Source organism: Astatotilapia calliptera, chromosome 3, assembly GCF_964374335.1.
Source record: "Astatotilapia calliptera chromosome 3, fAstCal68.1, whole genome shotgun sequence".
Lineage (NCBI taxonomy): Eukaryota > Metazoa > Chordata > Actinopteri > Cichliformes > Cichlidae > Astatotilapia > Astatotilapia calliptera.
Window position 1 is genome coordinate 34,153,392 of NC_137424.1, and position 21,212 is coordinate 34,174,603.

The following is a 21,212-nucleotide window of genomic DNA, read 5'->3' on the forward strand; positions in this document are numbered from 1 at the left end:
AGTATGCTGTGCATGGAGTAATGGTTTTCACCCATTATTTTTCAGGTGGATTGGGAGCAATAATTACCCTGTAATTTTAATTCATTTGTAATTTTAAAAAATCTTTCTATAAATCAGATGCTATATTTGATGCAGCTCTTGCTTTCCATAAAAAATATAAAATTGTTGGTCCAAACTGACAATTTAACACAATTTATGTTTTAGTACATTTTTTGTGCTCATTTCAAGTGGTTTGACCCTGTGAACCAGGAGGTGGGTTAATGTCTTTTAAAGAAACTGCTGCTGAAAAAAGTGTTTTTTCCAAGCGATCCTTTCATTTAATTATTATTTTTATTTTATATATTTGCTATTCAGCCTATATGGTATACCTGTATATTTGTGCATATGGCAGTTGTGGGGCTTTGTAGTATTTGTATTTATCATGGATCAAATAATATATTGAACAAGGAAACTAATAATAAAAATTATATTAAAATCGGTTTTATGCTTTTAAAAAAATACTGTCCTGATTGAGTTTTTAAATTTTTTTATTTTATAATACAGTACAATTTTCAAGCAGTTCAGCTCACTCATTCATATGCTGTTACACAACATATGAATATTTGTTTGGGGTCTATTAGCAGAATTATGCAAATTCTGTAATATATAGCTGGATGTGCTTCTTGACACCAGGCAAGGCAGATGACTGCTCGGGGCACCGGGTGCCTGGTAGTGCCCTGAGGGCTGAGAAACCTTAAACTACAGCAGTGGCATCTGGACCTTCAACGGATCCACTTGTTCACAGAAGCCTCGACAGAAATAGTCTCACTGCGATAAAACAAAAGGCAGTCAACATCCAAAGAAGAGCTTTGAATGTCCTTCAAGAAGCCTGGAGAACTTTTCCTGAAGATTACTGAAAATAATGTCGAGAAAGCTGCCTAAGAGAGTTCAGGCTGTGACTTTCAATAACTGTACAAACTCTATTTTTGGTATTTATATCCTCATATGTTTGCAAACCTTTCAGTAAACCAGTGCATCTATTCCTCTTGTTTCTGTCAAAGCATAACAGAATGAGGAGTTACTTTTGCACAGCACTCTATAGTATTAACACTGCATAACCAGACAACCTGGTCTTGGTCACTGTTGCTAAAATAAACAAGGTCTCTGCTGTAGTAATGTTTTCCTTGTTGTTTTAGAGGACTGCTGTTGGTGCTGTCAGACTACTCATAACATAATGGTGATGAATGCTGGTTGGAGGGGCCCCAACAGACTCCACAATGCCCACTGTGCACAGCTAACAACTGTAGACTGCTCTAATAAAAAGCTCCAAAATGCTGTTGAATGTCGGTTAACCAGCGCGCGTCTCTAACAGCACCACAGCCTCCCTGATAGCAAATGTAAAGCAGAGCATCAATGCTGCCCTGACCCACACTGTAAACTCTGTGTGTGTGTCTTTATCCCGGAAGATGACTGGGTGAACTCACCTGATACACCACATAGGGGACAAGGGTGTAATGTAAAGCAAAGGACGCATGCGCAGTTACAGCACTTACTGCACTGTAGTCTCTATGAGACAAAATAGGCTTGTGTGTGTTTATGGGGAGAAAATCAGTGTGTGTGTGACTTTGAGAAACAGATGAAAGGCGCGGATAAATGCGCCTTTAAATGCACGTGCGTGTGTGCTTACACGAGAGAGTGAGCGCGAGCAAGTGGCTGAGCGGGCTGAAGAACAATGGATGGGACTTGATCCTCAAAGCCAGCTTCACCTCAAATAGGAGGAGAGCAAAATGGGGGAAAAGGGAGGGGGAGGAATGGGGGGGGAGGCGGTGAGCGTCAAAGCGGTGCACTGATGGAGGATAGGAGGGGATATTTCTTTACTGGATGAAACGGCAGTGAGAAAGCCAAAGGTGGTGCGGCAAGAGCAGGAACGCCGATGAAACACCTGCTTATAATCGAGCGGCTTTAAAAAGCCAGGGCCGGCCACGCGTAAATAAAGGCAAATAAATAAATAACTCCATCATATAGCGTCATCCGCAGTGGAGGAGGCTCACTCCTCTCTCTCCTTGCACCACCTCAAGGCTGAGGAACCTGCGTCAAGACGCGGAGAGTGAGACGAGGCAGCATCTGCTCAGCGCTTTCAAAATAAAATCTTTATTTTTTTATTTTTATTTTTTTGCTGGCTGAGCCTGTACTCCGCAGTGAAAAATGCCAGAGAAGATTCATCATAGCTGACCGCCTTAGTGCTTAGTGCCTGTACACGAAAAGAAGTTAAACATGTTGGATTTTCTCTGTTAACCATGAAAGTATCTGTGTAGAACAGAACGAGTAAGAAGTTCTTTCTGCGCATCCATTATACTTATAAAGAAAGAATTCCTGAGCTCAGTTTTTATTTGGTACATCTTGCTGTTGTTGTCTAGACTGAACTAGAGAAATCAAAAAGAGACTTTCAACCTTGCTTTCATCTCTACCTGCACGTTAATGCTTCAGTCCAATAGCACTGCAGTTACCAAAGTAACCAGGCTTATTGACATCCATGATGATCCTGAGGAGCTGTCTTAAGGGGTTGCCGTATTAAAATCTATTTAGATCTCTGAAGTTTCCTTTTTTGTGACTACACAGAAGCCCTTAGGCTCCACCAGTAACCCTCACAGGCTAAAACAGCTTTTAGGTCTGAAAAGTTAAGCCACAATTGCTCTCACAATTACTCCTCTGGTTGTAAAGCAGAAGTACAGTTGTTTAGAATTACCTGGGACCAGGGACTAGAGGTCAAGGCCACTAGTTTCCAGTCTTATTTATTAAAGGGTGACGTTCATTTTATAAATTATGGTCACAGTTAAGGCATTTAGAAAAGTTTTGTGAAAATATATCGTTAATCAAAAAGATTTTTGGGATTCACTTATCATTAATACAGCCGTTCACACTGACCGAGTAATTTTGCTGGATGAATTTGCAGCATTTAATTTTTGAACAAAGCTCAATTTCCAGATCCAGACACACAGATTTAACCAATCAGATCACTGCATTTGGCAACAAGTGCACTTGTACTTCTTGTAGCGTGCACCGGTACAACATACACAACTATATGGAAATAGCAAAATAATACTACTGGATGCTGCAGAGTCTCAAAGCACCTTAACGGCGAGCATTAATAAAAGTGACTGTGTGATGATGTTGCGGCGCTGGTGTACTGGCCTTATTGGCCATTATTATTGTTACTCTTTATTCTTTTGTGATTTTCAAGTAGCTGCTGATATAGAATAGGAAACGTCACTGACAAAAAGTGACGTCAGTTTGTCTACTATCATCTTTTATGTACAGTCTATGAAAAGGGGCTTGATTTCCGCAATCCAGACACACGCTTGCACAGGTAGCCTATTTTATTTTGAAAGTCATGAAGCTTCATTTCCGGTATGTTTCCGACTCATCGCGTGCATGTTGACGCAGCTCATTGAGTCGCTGTAGGACAACCGGATAACGGGAACGGAGAAGGGGGTACAGGAGGAAAAAAAACAAAAAAAACCGCGTCAGTGTGTCAGACGCAGACGGTTTTGCTATTGTATAACACAGGCCTTCAGCTTTTTCTCTGCCGGCTGCCCCTGCGCGGAGGAGCGGCCTCTTTTTTTCTTTCATTTACCTTTTTTCCCTGTCCTCTGACCGCGGAGGGAGACGCCGAGCGGAGCTGCGGGGCTCGCCGTTACATCGGAGGACCTGCACATGTCGGTGCGGTGAGGGACCGCTTGTTTCCCCGCCCTGATACGGTTGAAGGAAGGCAGGAGGAGGAGGAGGCTGAGTGGACTATAACATCTTTAGCCTTCAAAGAAATCAAAGAAAAAAAAAGAAATATCAGGTTTTAACGGTTTAAAGAAGGACCCATTACAGAGGGGGGGAAACGAGGCAGGAGGACAACAGTGATGCCGCAGCTGAAGTGGGCCCAGATTGATGATTTTATGATATCATCATTCACCGCCAGGACTGAGCACTGATTTTTATTGATAAAAAAAAATCGAGGAGAAGAAGCTGTGAAGTGGCACGGAGGGCGTTTGTTTGCGTCTGATCCGGATAAACAGGAGGTGCTTTTTGTCTTTATTTTTTAAGCCTATCAGGAGCTCAGCTGCTTGATATCATACAGCAAATAAACATCCAAATCCAGGCTGATGACTTAGGCGGTGTGTGACGCCAATACAGCAGCAGCAGCAGCAGCAGCAGAGGCGTGTGTGTGTCTGTGTGTGTGTGAGGAGGAGACGCGCCTGTCTGAGCATCATCTGGTAGCTGTTCCAAGCTACTCCTGCACGGCGATGATACACAAGCGATTCTTTTCATCTGTGTGTGAAAAGCTGAAGCTTCGAGGATGATGATGACGATGACGAAGATGCCATTTCCAGTCCGGCTCTGATAGAGACAACGAGGCGCGCAGCACGTGACTGGACCCCTAGAAAATCTAGCTCTCTCTCACCTCTCCTCACCTCTCCTCCGCCTCTGCACCTTTCTCCCCCATCCATACTTTCTATCTCTCACCCCTCTCCTCCTCCTCCTCCCTCCTCCTCCTCCACCACCACCACCACCCCTGGAGCCGCTTTTTTTTTTTATTCTGATCAGTTGATAATCCATCTGTGATTCAGATAGCCACCCACTCCCCCCCCCCCCCCCCTCCACCCTCATCCTCTGCTTTATTCAGCCTTACATCCTCTTAATAAACATTCCCCCTCGTTACACACTCACTGGCAAAAGCATCCACACCACCTCCACCTCCAGCCATCATGGAGACGACCAAGCTGCCTCCGTCCAGCCCGTCCTCGCCGACCACCAGCTTCTCGGTGCCGTCCGCGGAGAAGGTGGATGGCTTCCCACGAAGGTCCATGCGCAGGGCCCGACAGAGGAGGTCCCACAGCTCCTCTCAGTTCCGCTACCAGAGCTCCCAGGTGGAGCTCACCCCGCTGCCCCTGCTCAAAGGTGAGGCTCTGATTCCCCCAAAGCAGCCACAGATCAATGTGAGAAACAACAGCTGGAACATGTGACACTGAGAAAGCTGTGACAGTAAAAGGTCACAGTCAACTCTCTGTGTTTGCCTTCTTTGCTCACCTACATGACTAAAACACAACACACACACTTATCCACTGACTGGTTTCCACTTAAACATGCTCTCCTCTCAGTCCTTGTCAGGTCTGACAGGCGGAGGTGACGGTGGTGGATTTGGTTTATTTAACAGATCTGCTGCCTGTCTTCTTTTGGATATGTAAAAGGTAGGGGTGCAACGATACACAAAATTCACGGTTCGGTTCGGTTCGATACTTTGGTGTCACGGTTCGATATTTTTTCGATACAAAAAGAAATGTTCATGCCTTTTTAATTTGTCATTTATTAAAATTATAAATATATATTTTAACTCAAAAGTACAGTTTTTAAATTTAACCCTAACCCTTGTGCGTGTTTTTTTATTTTGACAGCGAATGCGCACCTGCGGACCACTTATGTGCAGCCCTGGTTATTTAGCTCGTCATATTGCAGCCACAGAAATTCTTTTGTCCATGAAACCATAAAGCTGCACTTTCTTTTTGCCTTATAGTCTGATTTGTCATAACTTCTCCGTTTTGTGGTAAGCTTTTCTTTGGCTGTCACTTCTTCGCCCTGACCTGTCTTATTTGGCTCAGCAGAACTAAAATATATATCTGTCTGTGAAGGTCATCGTAGTCAAATATATATCCTGCTGCTTTTACACACGCACTCACATAAGCTCAGCGATTCTCTGCGCGATCAACCTCTCACATGTTTAAGCTGCGGGAGATTTCACTTGTCATGTTTGCATAGTAAGCTAACGATTAATAAGACGATGTCAGAGGAATTGGTGCACAAATTATCATCACTCACAGATCAGTGCTGTCATTGCAAAGTGAAAGCAAAAAAACAAGCGCAAATTCAAACGCGATTTCAATATGTCACATATTGACAGTGGCTCACCGATGCCAATGACATAATTACCCAGCTACATTTCTGAAAGAATGCAAAAGCATTGACATATATTTTTCCTTCCTACAATAGCCCGACGGGCAGGGCAGAGATAGATTTTGGTACCCCGACTGAAAAGATTGCTAGCTCCAGGACGTTGGGCTAGCGATATTGCGAGCCCTGTATCTGATTGAGGAATCACTCATCTTTGGAAAAGAGAGTTTATTACAGAGAAATGTCTCTTTCCAAAATAAAAGCTATACTATCCGCTTCTTCTGGGCTATATTCTCAGCAGCATAAGGAGAATCCTGTGCTAACAGCTGTCTAAATGACTCGGCTAAAGTTAGTAGCATGCTTGCTTTTTTTTTGTCTGCTTCCACTTGTCTTTGCACTAGGATGATGTCGGCGTAAATGTGCAGTCATATTCGTTGTGTTCCCACTAGTGCTTTCAGGTTAATCTCGTTGAAATGACCTTAACGCCACAACACGGCAAATCTCCGTTAACGAGCTACCGCCGATCGCCCCGTGCATGGGGCTAGACGGCCAACACGTTAACGAGCTAACTGCGCTAACACACTAGTTCCCACCCATGTAATTGAGCATTGCATGGCACATCCAACATACTGTTTTACTTTAGTCCATGACTCGCTTACCTTCAGGGTCATACGTCACATGAAAACCAAAATAATTCCAAACGCCAGATCTGAATGAGGGTGGGGGAGGTCCATGTTACAAGGAGAGCTTAACTTCTGTCTCGCTAGCTTGCCCTGCGCTCTTCCTTCTGACGATGCTGTCTGTGTTGAGCGCTCAGTGAATCTGCGTTCGACTACTCCGCCTAGGCTGCACTGTCGAGCCTAGGCGGAGTAGTCGAACGCAGATTCACTGAGCGCTCAACACAGACAGCATCGTCAGAAGGAAAGTTGATAAAATAAATTAAAAATTTAGTATTGTTCGATACATATGCGTACCGAACCGAAAGCACTGTATCGAACGGTTCAATATCGATACGAATATCGTTGCACCCCTAGTAAAAGGCCTGTTGTTGTTGTTTTTGCTGTTGTTGTTATTCTTCTTCTCCTCTGTGCTGGGACAAACAGTCCTTTTCATTAGCAGTTAATAGATTAACATGTGTCATGCATATTTCCCCCCTCCTGTCAAATGTCGGAAACAAGTGAAAAAATGACCATCGCAGTATTTCACAGCCAAATAATAACAGAATCAGTTTAAGGTCCTTTTAAAGCAGCAGTGAATTTTTGCAGTGGAGGAGCAGAAGTAGTCCGTGCATTGAATCATCGTTGCATTTCTGTCTTTTAGGTGGTTTTGAGATGTGACTGTTTCTCAGTCAGGTGACAGTGAAGTGTCTGTTTTTTTGTTTGAGACGAGCTCTCATCAGACCGTATGCTTCCTTTTGAGCTTTTTTATAATTTGTCTTTTGTTTTCTTGAAGATGAATTGCTTGCATGGAGTCACTTCATTTGCATTGACCACTTTCACCCACACTAAGCAAACCCATCCGACATGTGCTTGTCTTCTTGATTGGCTGATAGTGGGGTGGGGCGGGGGGGATGAGAGAAGAGTCTCTCCATCATGAGGCCTCTCCCCTTGACGGTCACTGTCAGTAAGACTGCCTCGGTGAATAGACCTCGGGTTGTAAAATCTGTGAAACGCCAAAGATGTTGACATTCAGGCTGGTGCAGCATCCACCATGAAGGCAGGCAGAGCTGCGCTATTTGCAGGTCTGTCGTTGCCATAGCTGTAATCCCAGAGCTGCAGTTACTACACAGAGGCCAATTTGATCTGTGCAGGCGTGTTGTGGCCTTTTAGATTCAAGCCCCGGGGATGCAAATGCACCACCCTGCATATTCTGTATATTCTACCTGCCTGGGTGAAGCCTCCTGGTCAAGCCACTAGGCATGGCCTGCTTTACGTGTGCATTAATGTTTGCGGTGGCTAAAGATTGTTTCTGTTTATCTTTTATAATGAAGATTTGTTTCTTAGCCCAGCCTGGAATTGGTGCATCCCAACATCATACTGTGGAAAACCTGTGATTGGAATAGCTAAATGAATATGCAGTGGACTGTAAAGTAAAACAAAGATAGTAAAGTGAAGTAAATGCATGGATTCATGGATGATAGAATTTTCTGAATCCAGCTGTCAGCTCTGAGCTTTAGCTGTTTGAATGTCTTTGGTTTGTGGATGCTTGGTTTTGTTCTTGAACAGTAACGGGCGTAAAAAGAGTTCACTGACATTATGGCTTTTCTATAAACGTGCTGCAGCATTGATTTCATGCACAGGTTCTTTAACAGCAGATATTTTCTTGCTAGGCTTTGTGTTTAGGCAGCGAGTACACGTTAGAGCTGGCCAGATCAATAAATTTGTACTTTGCTTCACTCAGTCAACAAACCCCATCGCTTCATGTTCCGTCCTTTTTATATACGTTCTTGCTCTTCTCTGGCTTCGTGGCTTTACTCCTGTCTCTCTCGTTTGCGTGTACAGTACAAAAGCAGGTTGCATGTGCTCGTGTGTCCTTCTGACCCTTCTTTATAAGGTTACTCCCCCTTTCACTTAGCCTGCAATCTCTTCCCATTAACCCTCTGAAAAGAAGACCTCTGTGCTTTCAGAGGAGGCGTGAGCTGTGTGCGCCTGCGTTTTAACTTCTTCTGAAGCACGTGAGCGAGGGGTGTGTGCAGCAAGGTGATAAGAGGTTTTTACCGCATCAGTACAGCGCCTTTGGTTGAGGTGGGTCTCTGCACATGTCCTGTAGAAGTCCCAGTTACTGGACTACTGCTGCTGCACTGTTTCTGGACCCCCTTGAGGAACTGATAGTAAGATTCTGCAGCAGGAGAAGCGTCTGGTGTGGGGAAGTCTCTAACGGGAAGTATGTAGGCCAAGTGTAGACAGACTTGTGGGTGTTTTTCCCTCCAGGGAGTCACATTCTCTTTGTTAATTTGAACTCCTCCTCCTGCTTCTTGCACTCGAAGCTCTGAGCAAAGCTTCATCTCATTCTTGTGACATGACAGAAATGAAACTGGAAGACCTGACATTTAACAGCAAACTAGAATATATCATAGAAATACACATTTTTAGCAGTGTTTAAGCTGAGCAACAGTCAACTATTCTGGCTCACACAGAAAGCCCCCAGGTTGGATTCAAACCTAGGCCCTTCTTGCTGTGGGGCAACAGCGCTAACCTTCCCGCCTCTGTGGCTGTTTCTGTGTTAGTTTTGTAACAGTCTGTTTGTCCAGGGTGTCCTTCACCTCTCGCCCTGTGGCATCTGGGGTAGGCTCAAGCACCCCCACAACCCTGATTTGGATCAGTGGAATGGATGGATGGCTTAGAGCAGAAATATAGAGAACCAAGGACTTTTTTAAAACATGTGCTTGATTTTGCTTCAAAACAACTTATTTGCACATGGAACCGTATATTTTCACTAAAAGCTCTCAGTAGCTTAAAGCCAACTCTCTCGTTAGTGGTATTCAAAAGGCATTGCAGTGAAAAGTGAGTCACTAAATGTAAAATAGCAAACGTACAAAAGGGAGGTTTTGGGAAATTTGAATGAAAAACAACATTTTCAACTGAGTTCAGAGATTATGAATGACTGGACAGCAGGAATGATCTAACAGCGTGTCTTTTTCAGGTCAGAAGCCTTAAACAGGCCAGTCCTCTGGTCTCTTCCGATCCACGATCTGTAGTATTATCGTGTAAAGTTCCTCAAGCTGTTAGCTGATCTCTGAGAGGTTCATTTCCTCACTGACCATATTAATGGTCCCTTTTAGCATGGAATCCATTCATAGCTTTGCGATCTGAGTAGCCTGTGAAATATATCTGTCTTAAAAATATATTTTTTTGTGGGTTAGACGAAGACAAAGTTCAGTCCAGAATCAATGCAGATCTCTAAGAACAGCAAGTGTAGCGAGGTGGACAGCAAATGTCTAGAAGTTGAGTTGTATTTGGACTTTTATTGAGTCACGTGGGATGGAGGGAAATGATTATCACAGTTATTTTGATCAATATCAATCACTAAATATAGTGCAAAAATGCTTTTACTTCACTGTCATGTAAACTGTTTGCACATTTGCTGCACCATTCCTTTGCAGCAGAATAAATTTGCTCCTCTTTATTTATCTAAATTCAGAGCATCTCATTGAAGAAAAGTATGAAATATAAATTGTACCAAAGCTTAATGCAAAATTAAATCAACAGAGCTGCTTCACTTTAACACTGTGCTGCAGCCCTGTGAGTTTATCTTTGCAGACGAATGTGTGTTTGTGCGTCTCCTAGAAGCAAAATACATTCGTGGTGCCTGCAGGATGAATGTAAATAAAATAAACTTGAAACTTGTGTATGCCTTTCCACTTCTCCTGTGATCTTTGCCATCAGCGCAGGTTTGCAGAAAAAGGCGAAAACATCTTTTTTGTCCAGTGTCTTGACCATTTTGCTGAAGTCGTCGTTATTTACTGATTATCGATCACGTATTGTGCCATATCTTGCAAACTGGGATGCGATTGCTTTACTGACTTCAGTTCAGACTTCATCTTTGTGGGTGGTGTTGACACGCCGACATGCTGTGCAGCCTCCTTTTCCTGGACGTGCGAGTTTGTGTCGGATGCTGCGCCGTTTCTCTTTGGCCTCGTGCACTGGTCGTGCTGCAGATTGTGGCGTGTTTTTAGACGGCTGACTAACTTGTGTTTCTTTGCAGTGCAGCCACGTGGCGCCCTTATGATTTCTTCTTGGTTAACGTCTCTTGCCCTAAATCTGAATTATTTCCAAACAACAGATGACGATCTGCTTCAAGGGACAAGCTCTTCACCTTCTGCTGTGCCACAAATTTGAATTTTGTGTCAGTGCTGTGTTATCTGTTGCATATCACGGAGGTCAAGCGTGCTCAGGGAACTCCACACTGTGCGGTCCAGGGAACAGCTGTGATTGGCACATGCAGGCACAGTATCAGGCGCCGATTTAGGGAGCGCTTGATTTGCCTTTGCTTTGCGTTTTGTTGGCAGAGCATGCAGTTTTAGTATTGCTCAGTCATTTTTATTTATTTTAATGAACCAAAATTGTGATTGAGATTAAAGCTCAGCTGTCCAGCCCTACTTGGAGGTGGGTTGCAAAGCAGCTTGCAATTTTGAAGCAGTTCTAGACCTGCTAAAGCAGTTTATATAACATACAATTTATGAGTTACATTATTAGATGTGTAGACAGGTATCAGCTAATCTAAGGTTGCTGGATTTTAAAAAATGCTGGCAATGGACCATAATTAGCACCACATACTGATGCTGTAATCAGTCATATTAACTGTTACGGCGAATTTCACAGATATGACATAAATACATGTATAAAGCAGACTGGTTAAACTTTAGTGTAAGGGAGCAACTACCTTGCTAGTGTTTTGTTGAACAAGGTATTGACTTGTGATTGAGATTCAGGGCTGGTGATTTGACGTCGAAGTGTTTCTTGAATTACAAGATGAAGGAGTGTTATTAATATTATTCTTCAGATAGTTAGGGATAAATCAGACAAATTAAAGACTACTATGAAGGTTTTTTGCATTAAAGATGAATAATGTGAGATAAACACATGAGACTTGTGTAAACAGGGAGCTGATCTGGAACACTGAACTGGCTAATAAAAGAGTAGCAGGCACAGCCAAGAAAGTCAATTAATCCACAGATGAAGGGTGAAGGATACTGGGTCCCTATAATCCTTTTTTACAGTGTTTTCATAGTTGGCCTGCAGCATGCATGTGCGCACGTACACTCACACACAAACACAGGCATTTCACTGCTCTCTGGGCGCTGTGCTTTAGGACTGGTTCTTCAAAGCGGCTGCTTCGATGTGCAGAGGACATTTGGTCTAAATAGAAACGCCTTTTTAAAACGTGAAATTTATGATTTGTTAAATCCTTTACTAGCAAAAGACTCTTTTTAAAAAAAGATCCAGGAATACTTTTTTTAAGAACAGCTGACACAACCTCACATTTCTGTTCCACTTTCATGAAATCATGATATTAGACATCCCCTTTATTGCAATTAGCACGTGCTCTTGTTTTGAGTGGTTCTGCTTCATTAAAATCTAAATTCTCCTGTTAAAACTGAGCTTTAACAGCAAAGTTTTAAATAGATGTCAATAATTAGCGTTCACAAATGAGATCCGGTTCAATTTCAGCAAAAGCAGGTGATTATAAAGTCAGAGAACCAGCATATCAGCACATACAGAGCCAACAGACCGGCATCAGCGATGTTTTAGACACGGTGAAAGCACTGCCTTCCTTTCCGCTCTCTCCACACTTTCATCATTGCATTAAAAAATTATAAAACACTTGAGGATGGTGTCCAGTAAAGACGCTGGGAGTTAATGGTTTGGGAACGTAGCCAAGTGGATCTAACTGTCCGCGGTCCTCTCTTCCCTGTTTCCTTTTGTAAAATACCCGAATCAGTCTGAAAGTGAGCAGCACATGGTAGCTCTCTACCTACCTAACCACCCATCCATCCATTAGTCGATGAGCAATCCAAATCCTAAAGAAGTCATTTTGCAGGAAACCAAGTCACTAAAATGAGTGAAAAATATAGATTAATTGACTGGTAAGAAAGTAAGAACTGATCAAATTAATCACCATTAAAGGTTAAACATTGTCCATGTAGATATTTGAGCTCTTTGAAGCTCTTATATCAACCTCTTTAATAACTGAAGCTTTTTTAAATGCTGATAACATGTTTGTGACTTTCAGCTGTGCAGAGCACATAGACCAGGGGTGTCGAACTCCAGGCCTCGAGGGCCGGTGTCCTGCAGGTTTTAGATATCACCCTGTTTCAACACACCACTATCAAATGATTAGTTCATTATCAGGCTTCTGGAGAACTTCAAGACATGTTGAGGAGGTAATTTAGCCATTTAAATCAGCTGTGATGGATCAAGGACACATCTAAAACCTGCAGGACACCGGCCCTCGAGGCCTGGAGTTCGACACCTGTGACATAGACTATAACAATGGATAGTCACCGTAACGTCACCCTCTGGGTCAGTAAAATCCAATATGAAGCTTCAGGAAAAGTATTTTTCCGGTTCCATCTCAGTGTTTTGAAACTGGACATGATGAGCGAGGGTGGATCCGACTGAGGAACTGAGAGATACTGTGCACTCATTGGCTCGTTGACTTGTCAGTTGCTTGGTAGACATGCCATACTGTTTTTATTATCCTTTTTTACTAGCAGGGATCAAGAATTAAGAAAACAGACATCATGCAGTACTATAGGATAGGATTTGAAACTAAACTCATCAGGAGGGTGTTCACTAAGGTCAAAGAGCAAAGATGTTGAGGCTCGTTTTCCAACAGACTTCTTAACAGATCTGTCCGCCAGAGGGAGTTGGCCTTTGCTAGCCATTAGAAAGAATAGCGGTTTAAACCACTTAACTCAATGGCAGAACATTGCACACACATACAGTCAGGTTAGTGTTGCACGTAGGGGTGGGGGTGGGGTTGATATATAGCGTGGTATGGCAATATTTTGTGTGGCGATATTGTATTAATGCATAGATGCCGAATATCAATATTTTATTAGATACATTTGATTTTATGTGTCATGTGATTGCCACCTCTATTAGCAACACCACTGCTAGCACCATAGACTCCATGATTTATGGATTCAGGTTCATTTACAATGACTGTATGGTAGATGCCAGCTGTGTTTTGCCAGGCTTTTATTCGTCTCACTTTCCACCTTTCTTGTATACAACTTCCTGTCACATAGTGAGAGTGGTGCTGCTGTCTGATGGGACTATAGTGCTGGCTAAGGGCATCTAAGAACAACAGTTAATTGCTGTTGCACATAAATGAATATGGATAATTAGCTTAACCTATTAGTATTTCTGGTGCCAACAGAGGGCAAAAATATTTAATCGTCTAATTAATTGCACATATCCCTAAAGGGATTCACCAGTCAGATCCAGAGTTTTGGCATTTTTTTCTTTACATATTATAGAAGAATTTGATTGCAGAATTATTAGCTTGGGGTGCCCATTGAGTTTGTCCCGGTTTTAGTCCTCCATTTGCTCAGGTGCACTGCAGTTGCCTGCCTAGATAGAGAACAGGCTGTTAGCTCAATGCTCCTTCACAGTTGCGATGCTCTCCCCTGGGGCCACAGACACCAGCACAGCTCCTCGGTCACGGGTCTTGTGTCGCTGCTGGCAGGCCAACGAGACTAAGGTCACATTCCTGTTCGACATCTAGTCAGCAGACATGCAAACTTGTGATTAAGATTTGTGGCCTTTTCCCACACCAAAGAGAATTTGCACGTATGTGATTCAGGATGATTTTTGAGATTACTGAGCCAGCTGTTGCCATAGATTAAAACAGGAACCTGCAACTGCTGTGAGCAGGCCTGACATCCACTGACCTTGACATCCACTCAGTCTCTGTTCCCTCTGCAGCTAAGTTTCGCACTTTTCTTCCTGTTGCACTTAATATAGTACAGTATACTGGAGGCCTGTGCTTCCACTGTGCTTACGTTCTTGTCTGATTTACAGTAATTCATGTAGGTCATGTACAATCCGCACAACCTCTTTCTCAAACAGACTGAATCGACATGAAGAACAAAACACACCATGAGCAATAACATCAAAGCAGAGGTGCCATTGCTGCTGGTAGAAATATCAACAGTGATTGGTTAAAATGAAATAATATGTGTGCTAATAGAAAAGCCCACATGGTGAATGAAAATAAAAGCACCTGCACTGCAGGACAAATGTTATTACTGTACAGAGAAGTGATGTCCAGATAGCAAATAAGCATGATAGGAGCTAGAGTTTAGGATTAGGTCTTTTTCAGGTTTTACCACCAATCAGAGGGTGCCCCTCCCTGACCCTGGTTCTGCTGGAGCTTTCTTCCTGCTAAAAGGGAGTTTTTCCTTCCCACTGTCACCAAAGTGCTTGCTTGATTATTAGGCTTTTCTCTCTATTATTGTAGGGTCTTTATCTTACAGTAAGGTGACTGTTGTTGTCATTTGATGCCATATAAATAAGTTAAAGTCGAAATTGTGGTTTTACTATGCAGCAGATCAACAATCATGTTCTGAGCTGCCCGAAAAATGTTCCCAAGGTCTGAGTGTGCGTGACTGTGTGTGCATCTGCGGGGAGATCATGGGGCTCAAAGAGAAAACACACAAAGCAGACTTTCTGCTCAGCCCGGCCCAGCAGCTCATTCTCCCCCACTTTTACAGCTTACATTGCATATTTGACTGTGGTGAATGATGTAATCCAAACATGGATCAACAGGAGAGCCAAAGTAAAGGGAAGGTCGAAGCTCTTCTTCAAGCCCTGCCCTATGTCTCATTTTCTACTTTTAAAATTAGGGCATAAGCAAACATGTATCTGTATTTGGAAATCACAAGATGATCATACTCGAACTATTCCTGTAAAACGAATGCCACCAGAGGCTCTAGTTTTGCCGTCCCAGTTAGAGGACAATTTGGTCAGGCTCACCATCCTATTGGTAAAACAGCAGCAAATGAAGGGCAAAATAATAATAATAATAATGAAGCATTTGTTTCACCACAGCTGTTTCTTGCAGTCATCCATGGTGTTGGATTTCTGCTCATCAAAAATTGATATCTAGTTGTTTATTATTACCTCCCACACTTATGTGAAAGCAGCAAAACTGCAGCATGCACATATTTCCATGCAAACAGCCGCCCGTGTGCAAACTAGCGTTGGCATTTCTCACTGATATTTGAACCATGCCAAAGAAATATTCTCATAAGCAAATAGCCATGCATGATGTTCTCCGTCCTTGACATTTTCATCACTGGCTGCCAGAAGCAGTGGCTTTTCAAAGGGCTGCTGAGTGTCTTCAAATAACTGAAGACCCTAAAGGATGCTGTGTGAGCTTAGGGAGCGTTAAATCTCCCGTACCTGAACAAAACCCATTCTGCCAGTCGATGTAGCATTTAAGCAGCTCTAAAAGCTACGAAACACCCTGCAGACATGAGACAAGCGCTACAAACAATCGGACTCTGTTTCACAGAGTAACAGATGGTGAGTTGATGCATTGTGGGATAATAGGAAGACCTGAATGTCATTTCATGTTTTGAATAAGTGGTTATGTGAAGTAATAGTTTAGAAGCTCGTGTTCCCCTTTAAGATAAGAAATACTCATCCGCACAGTAGGTAGTCAGTCTTTTTGCAAGTGTGCTTCTTAGCAGCGTTTCATTTGCCTGATTATGTTATCAGCCCACTGAATGCTCTTTACCAGGTCGAAGTATGCTTTTTTAGTGCCTCTGCTTCTGATAGGAAATGCATTTCAAACGCTCCCACTGCTGATTTGGAAAGTACAAAAATACACTGCTGCTTGTGTTTCGTAATGTTCTCGAAAATGGGCCATTTTCACGGCTAACAATGAAGGGATTAGAAGGAAAAAACACGCCGTCAGACATTCATATTGAAATCTTAGAGAAGATGCTAAAATCTAACAGAATAAGAAAATGGTATCTTATGTAGATAGAAAAAGACTGCAGTTTTGTTCAGTATGAGACTTACTGTGTTTGAAGTTAAAAAATAAATAAAGGTTAATATCTGGCAGCGTCACACTCTGCTAATGGGATAAGGACATTTCTTTGAGTTAGAAGATGAATTCTAATAAAAGTCTTACTCTTTCCACTGGTTCAGTGCAAACTGGGCTGGTGATGTACACTCACCGGCCACTTTGGCTGTTGTATTTAATGTGTGGTCAAGACGACATAATGTACTAGGGCTGGGCCATATCATACCGCTCACGGTAATACCGGTATAATGTCGGGCAACGATAGGAAAATTAAATATCGGGATAGAATATGGGTAAAGCGTGCATGTGCAGTGCCTTAGTTTTCATACGCACATGGCGGAAAAAGCGTGCCGGCGACAGAGAACAAGAAAGGCGAAAGCGGATCGTTGAATGAAACGGATGAACCAGAATTGCTGCAACTTCAGTGGTGTGGAACTGGTTTAGCTTTCGTCCGTCAGATACACAGCAAAGCACTATTTTTGGTAGAGCGTGCTAGCGGGCCGTCGTTATTAAAGTGTTTTTTGGAAAATATGGCACACTTAAAATCAATCCTTTGATTTTTCTGAAAATCGACAGTGCCCCTTATAATCCCGTGTGCCTTATGTATGAATTCTGGTTGTGTTTACTGACCTCGAAACAATTTTATGTCGTACACGGCGCTCAAAAATCTGTTAAATGTTTTAGTACGACTTTGCTAAGCTACGAACCCGCACCACTTGATGGATTGTCGGAGCGTTGCGGCTACCGTAGGCAGGAGCCTCGCGGAGTGATACGTACTGTGCTTCAACATAATATTACCGTGTTGTGCGTGTGTATAACCTCTTTTTAAGTTTTGTGGATATTATACATGGTTATGCTGAGGATATGTCGGTCAATTTCCACTGGAAATGCCTTTTGGTTAAACTGTCAGCAAGGAATTTGCATTTGCACTGTTAACTTTTTATATAACTTTAATGCACATAAAAAACAGCTGCTTGTTTAAGTGAAAATACGTTGATTTATTTATTTTTTTTGCACTAATAAAGTTGTGGAGTTGTAAAGTATTTTGTTTAGTGTCAATTATATCGTCAGTTATATCGTTATCGCAAATTTTCCAATGTATATCGTGATAAATATCTTTGGTCATATCGCCCTGCTCTATAATGTACTTTATTAGGTACTAATAGTGGTACTGGGTTGAACCCTACTTTTAATTCTTCGTGTCATAGATTCAACAAGGTGCAGGAAACATTCTTCACAGACTTTGGTCCATGTTGACATGATAGCATCACACAGTAGCTGCAGGTCTGTGACGTGAATCTGTGGATTGAGATCTGGTGACTGTGGAGGGCGTCTGAGTACAAAGTGAGCTCCTTGTCACGTTCAAGAAACCAGTTTGAAATTATTTTTGGTTTGGTGTTATCCTGCTGGAAGCAGCCATCAGAAGATGGGTACACTGTGGCCATGTATGGATGGAAATGGTCAATAACAGTACCAACCGGAACCCTCGGTTGTACCATTAAACCACCAGCCCGAACCAGCGATAGGAGGCAGGATGGATACACGCTTTCATATTGTTTGTTGTGCATTCACAGATGCTCTTCTGCATCTCTTGTTTGTAATGACCTCTGCCATCTAGCTACAGATGGTTGTGTGGGAAAATATAGTAGATCAGCACTTAACTTGAACTTCAGCAGCTCATTTTGATGATATGTACAGAGTTTCTGCCATTTGATTGGCCGATGAGATATTAATGAGCAGTTGAACAAGGGTACCTAATGCGGTGACCGGTAGGTGTAGATAAAAAGCAGCTGTGTAAACCTTTGCGTTAATACGTAGCAGAAAATGGGTAAACTTATAGCAACATAGTGGCTACACTGCGTTGTTTTTCTGTCTCTCTGTTTTAAGAGAGCTGTGGATTGAGAACACAACAATGCATTTCTACCTTGAATCAGAATATTTTATTGATCCTTAAGGAAGTTATGTAAAAGAAAAAGTCTGGCAGCGGTGGGATTCGAACCCACGCCCCCGAAGAGACTGGAGCCTTAATCCAGCGCCTTAGACCGCTCGGCCACACTACCATGTTGCCTAAGGTGTGCTCTGCAAATGCTGCAACTATGACAGAAGAATTGTAGTTAAATAAAAATGCAGTTTTTTATTTTTTTATACGTATTCTATCATAATTCTCTAATATAAATCACAGTTGCAGCTGCTACTCCCGTAAAGAGTAACTGTATCATGTAAAAACTGACTGGATTACTGACGTCATGTAAACCAGTATCCAGTGTGGTTGAAGTCTTCTGTAATACGAGGTGCAGATGACTCGGAGTATTTCCCCTTCAGTATGGCTGTCTGCTAGATGATTTAAAATCACTTAACATAATAACACATGCAGCTTAGTCAAAGGACAATTTCACTGTCAGCATATTGTTGAAATCGTTTATCTCTTTTTGTCTGCTTTATCTGACGTAAGGTAGTTTAATTCAGTGTCAGACACTCACTTCATTTAGGTAGCTTAAAAAGGATTTATTGTTTTGATATAGCTGATTACCATCAAATGTCATAATAATATTGGCACCTGTGAAGTAGCACCCACTGGTCTGCTGGCTGCTTTTCATTTTTCTTACTGTAACGTCACAAAGCATCACAAAGTATTTTTTTTAATAGAAAGAGGTCGTACCTTCTGCATCTCACAAGCCTGAAGGCAGCATCTGCAGTTGTGGTCACAAGTTAACATACACTCATCAGGGGCGTGATCGTCGTAGCAGTTTTGGGTTTTTAATATTTTCATGATGAACTTTTCTTTTTCCAGGGTGCAACGTACAGCGTCCATCTTTAGTGAATTGGAAAAAAAAATAGAATCGGCACACAAATTTGAATTTTCTCTAATCCATACAGGATTAAATGTATACATGCACCCCCACTGATATATGGTTAAAATGTTGCAGCTGGACCAACTCGATGCTTTGTGGCACTCTGGCTGGATATGTGATCATTGTTGTTGGTAGAACTGGTGGAGATCATTTAAATCTTCTGGTTTCCTGGCACAGAACTGGCTTTAAATCAAATTTTGAATAGATTTGAGTTGAATTTAGGACGTCCATTCCAGAAGCTTAATGTTAGCTTGATTTATCTGTTTCAAAACCAGCATTAATGTGTGTTTGTGATCATTGTTCTGTTGGAACACCCGATTGTATCCTAGTTTGAGCCAACAATCCTCCTTCACTATTCTATCCACTTTGTGCGATGTACAAATACCACTGGTAACCAACAGCCCCAGAGCATGCTACCACCATCATGCTTGGTTAGTACTTAAGTCTTAAAGTTTAAAAGCTTCAGCTTCACCCCTTCAAAATTTTTTGTCTCATCTTATCATCAAACTTTCTCCAGAATGCATTTGGCATTGGATTTTGGAGCACTGGCTTCATTCTTGGTCAGGTGATATAAAGTGTGCTTCACCATGGACAGTGAAGCTGGTGTGTTCTAGCAGTTTCCAGTTCATGGCATGAACTGGAAACTTGATGGTTCCTGAGTTGCTCCCGAGGAACCAACTCCTTCACATTTTAAGTGACATTTTGGGACTTCTTCCAGATCTTGGTACAGAGGTAGACAATTGTTTAGACTAATGACTCTTGAATCTTCACTTTGCCCATCAGGCATCTGGAATGGCCGTCCAAAATTCTGATCTCAGCAATCTTGAAAATTTGTTTAAAAGCTTGGTCCGTGACAGGGAACCAACAAAATAAATGAACTCCACCAATCCACAAGAAGATCAGATGGCTACCAAAGTCATCTAATTAAAGTTATCTATTTGATTCTGTATTCAAACTTTAAACTTTTGATTAAACTCCTGTAGATTAGAGAACATTTAATTTAAAATTCAGACTTCTGCACTCACTTCTTGTTTTTTAGTCATCAAAGGTGTCTGCTGTATAATCAGTTAAAAAAAATCCTTAAAAGCCCCAAATTACCGTGACGTTCATGGTCATGATGAGTGTTTATATACATCAGTGGTGCTCTGCTAGTCCATTGATGGCTAATGCTAACAAGGCAAAATGTACTAACCTGTGGAATAAAACTATGGCAGAGGAGTCATAGAGTAGAGACACTTAACCAAACATGTCCATAATTCAATAATATTTACAGTATCTATAAGGTTTACAAATATTAGCTAATATTAGCCACAACAGTGAATGCTGTGCTAGCTCAAAGAGCTAAGCCGAGGTGCACTTTATCCGGCTGTACCTCTGAATCTCCACATTTTCCATTTCCCCTAAAAAAAGCACATGTTTAAGTATTTAAAGTTATCCTTGTGTATTTCATTTTCCTCACTACTCTCATTTTTTTAGGGTTACATACTGTATCTGTCAACGAGGGAAATATTGTCTGTGCAGCGTATCATAACCCCACATGAGCAGCCCCCGTGTTCACATGTTTGTGTTTTATCTTGTCTGGGCTGTGTGTTTGTCCACATTAAAATAATGAATGTACAGAAGGCTCTGTTTTAAATGTGCTGTTTACTGTAAAACATTCACCTTCTCACACAGATTGCATGTGGGCGATTGAATGACTCTCTCTTTCTCTGTGTGTGTGTGTGTGTTAGGGCCAGCTGGATGGGCCTTGGTATTGGGTTACAGCAGGCATGGAGTAGTTTTTGCTCTCTCTGACTGTCTAAGATCAATTAAGAGGGAGGGGGGGGGGGAGAAAGTGAGGGGGATGATGAAAGAAATGGAGTGGATGAGGAGAGAGGAAATGACTGAGCATTAAGCTGGCAGGTG

The 21,212-nt window shown here is 42.2% G+C and overlaps 1 protein-coding gene and 1 non-coding gene across 2 annotated transcripts in view; one reads left to right on the top strand and one right to left on the bottom strand.

The window, feature by feature from the left end:
- The first annotated feature begins 4,603 nt into the window (after positions 1 to 4,603).
- The window catches only part of ppp2r5b (protein phosphatase 2, regulatory subunit B', beta), a 47,000-nt gene continuing 30,391 nt past the window's right edge, over positions 4,604 to 21,212 (top strand). The window contains exon 1 of the mRNA XM_026161709.2: positions 4,604 to 4,929. Coding sequence (XP_026017494.1) covers positions 4,737 to 4,929 — 193 coding nt within the window. The 5' untranslated portion in view covers positions 4,604 to 4,736. The remainder of the gene's footprint in view (positions 4,930 to 21,212) is intronic.
- trnal-aag (transfer RNA leucine (anticodon AAG)) lies at positions 18,434 to 18,515 on the bottom strand. Its single transcript has one exon. It is a non-coding gene; the product is annotated as a tRNA-Leu (tRNA).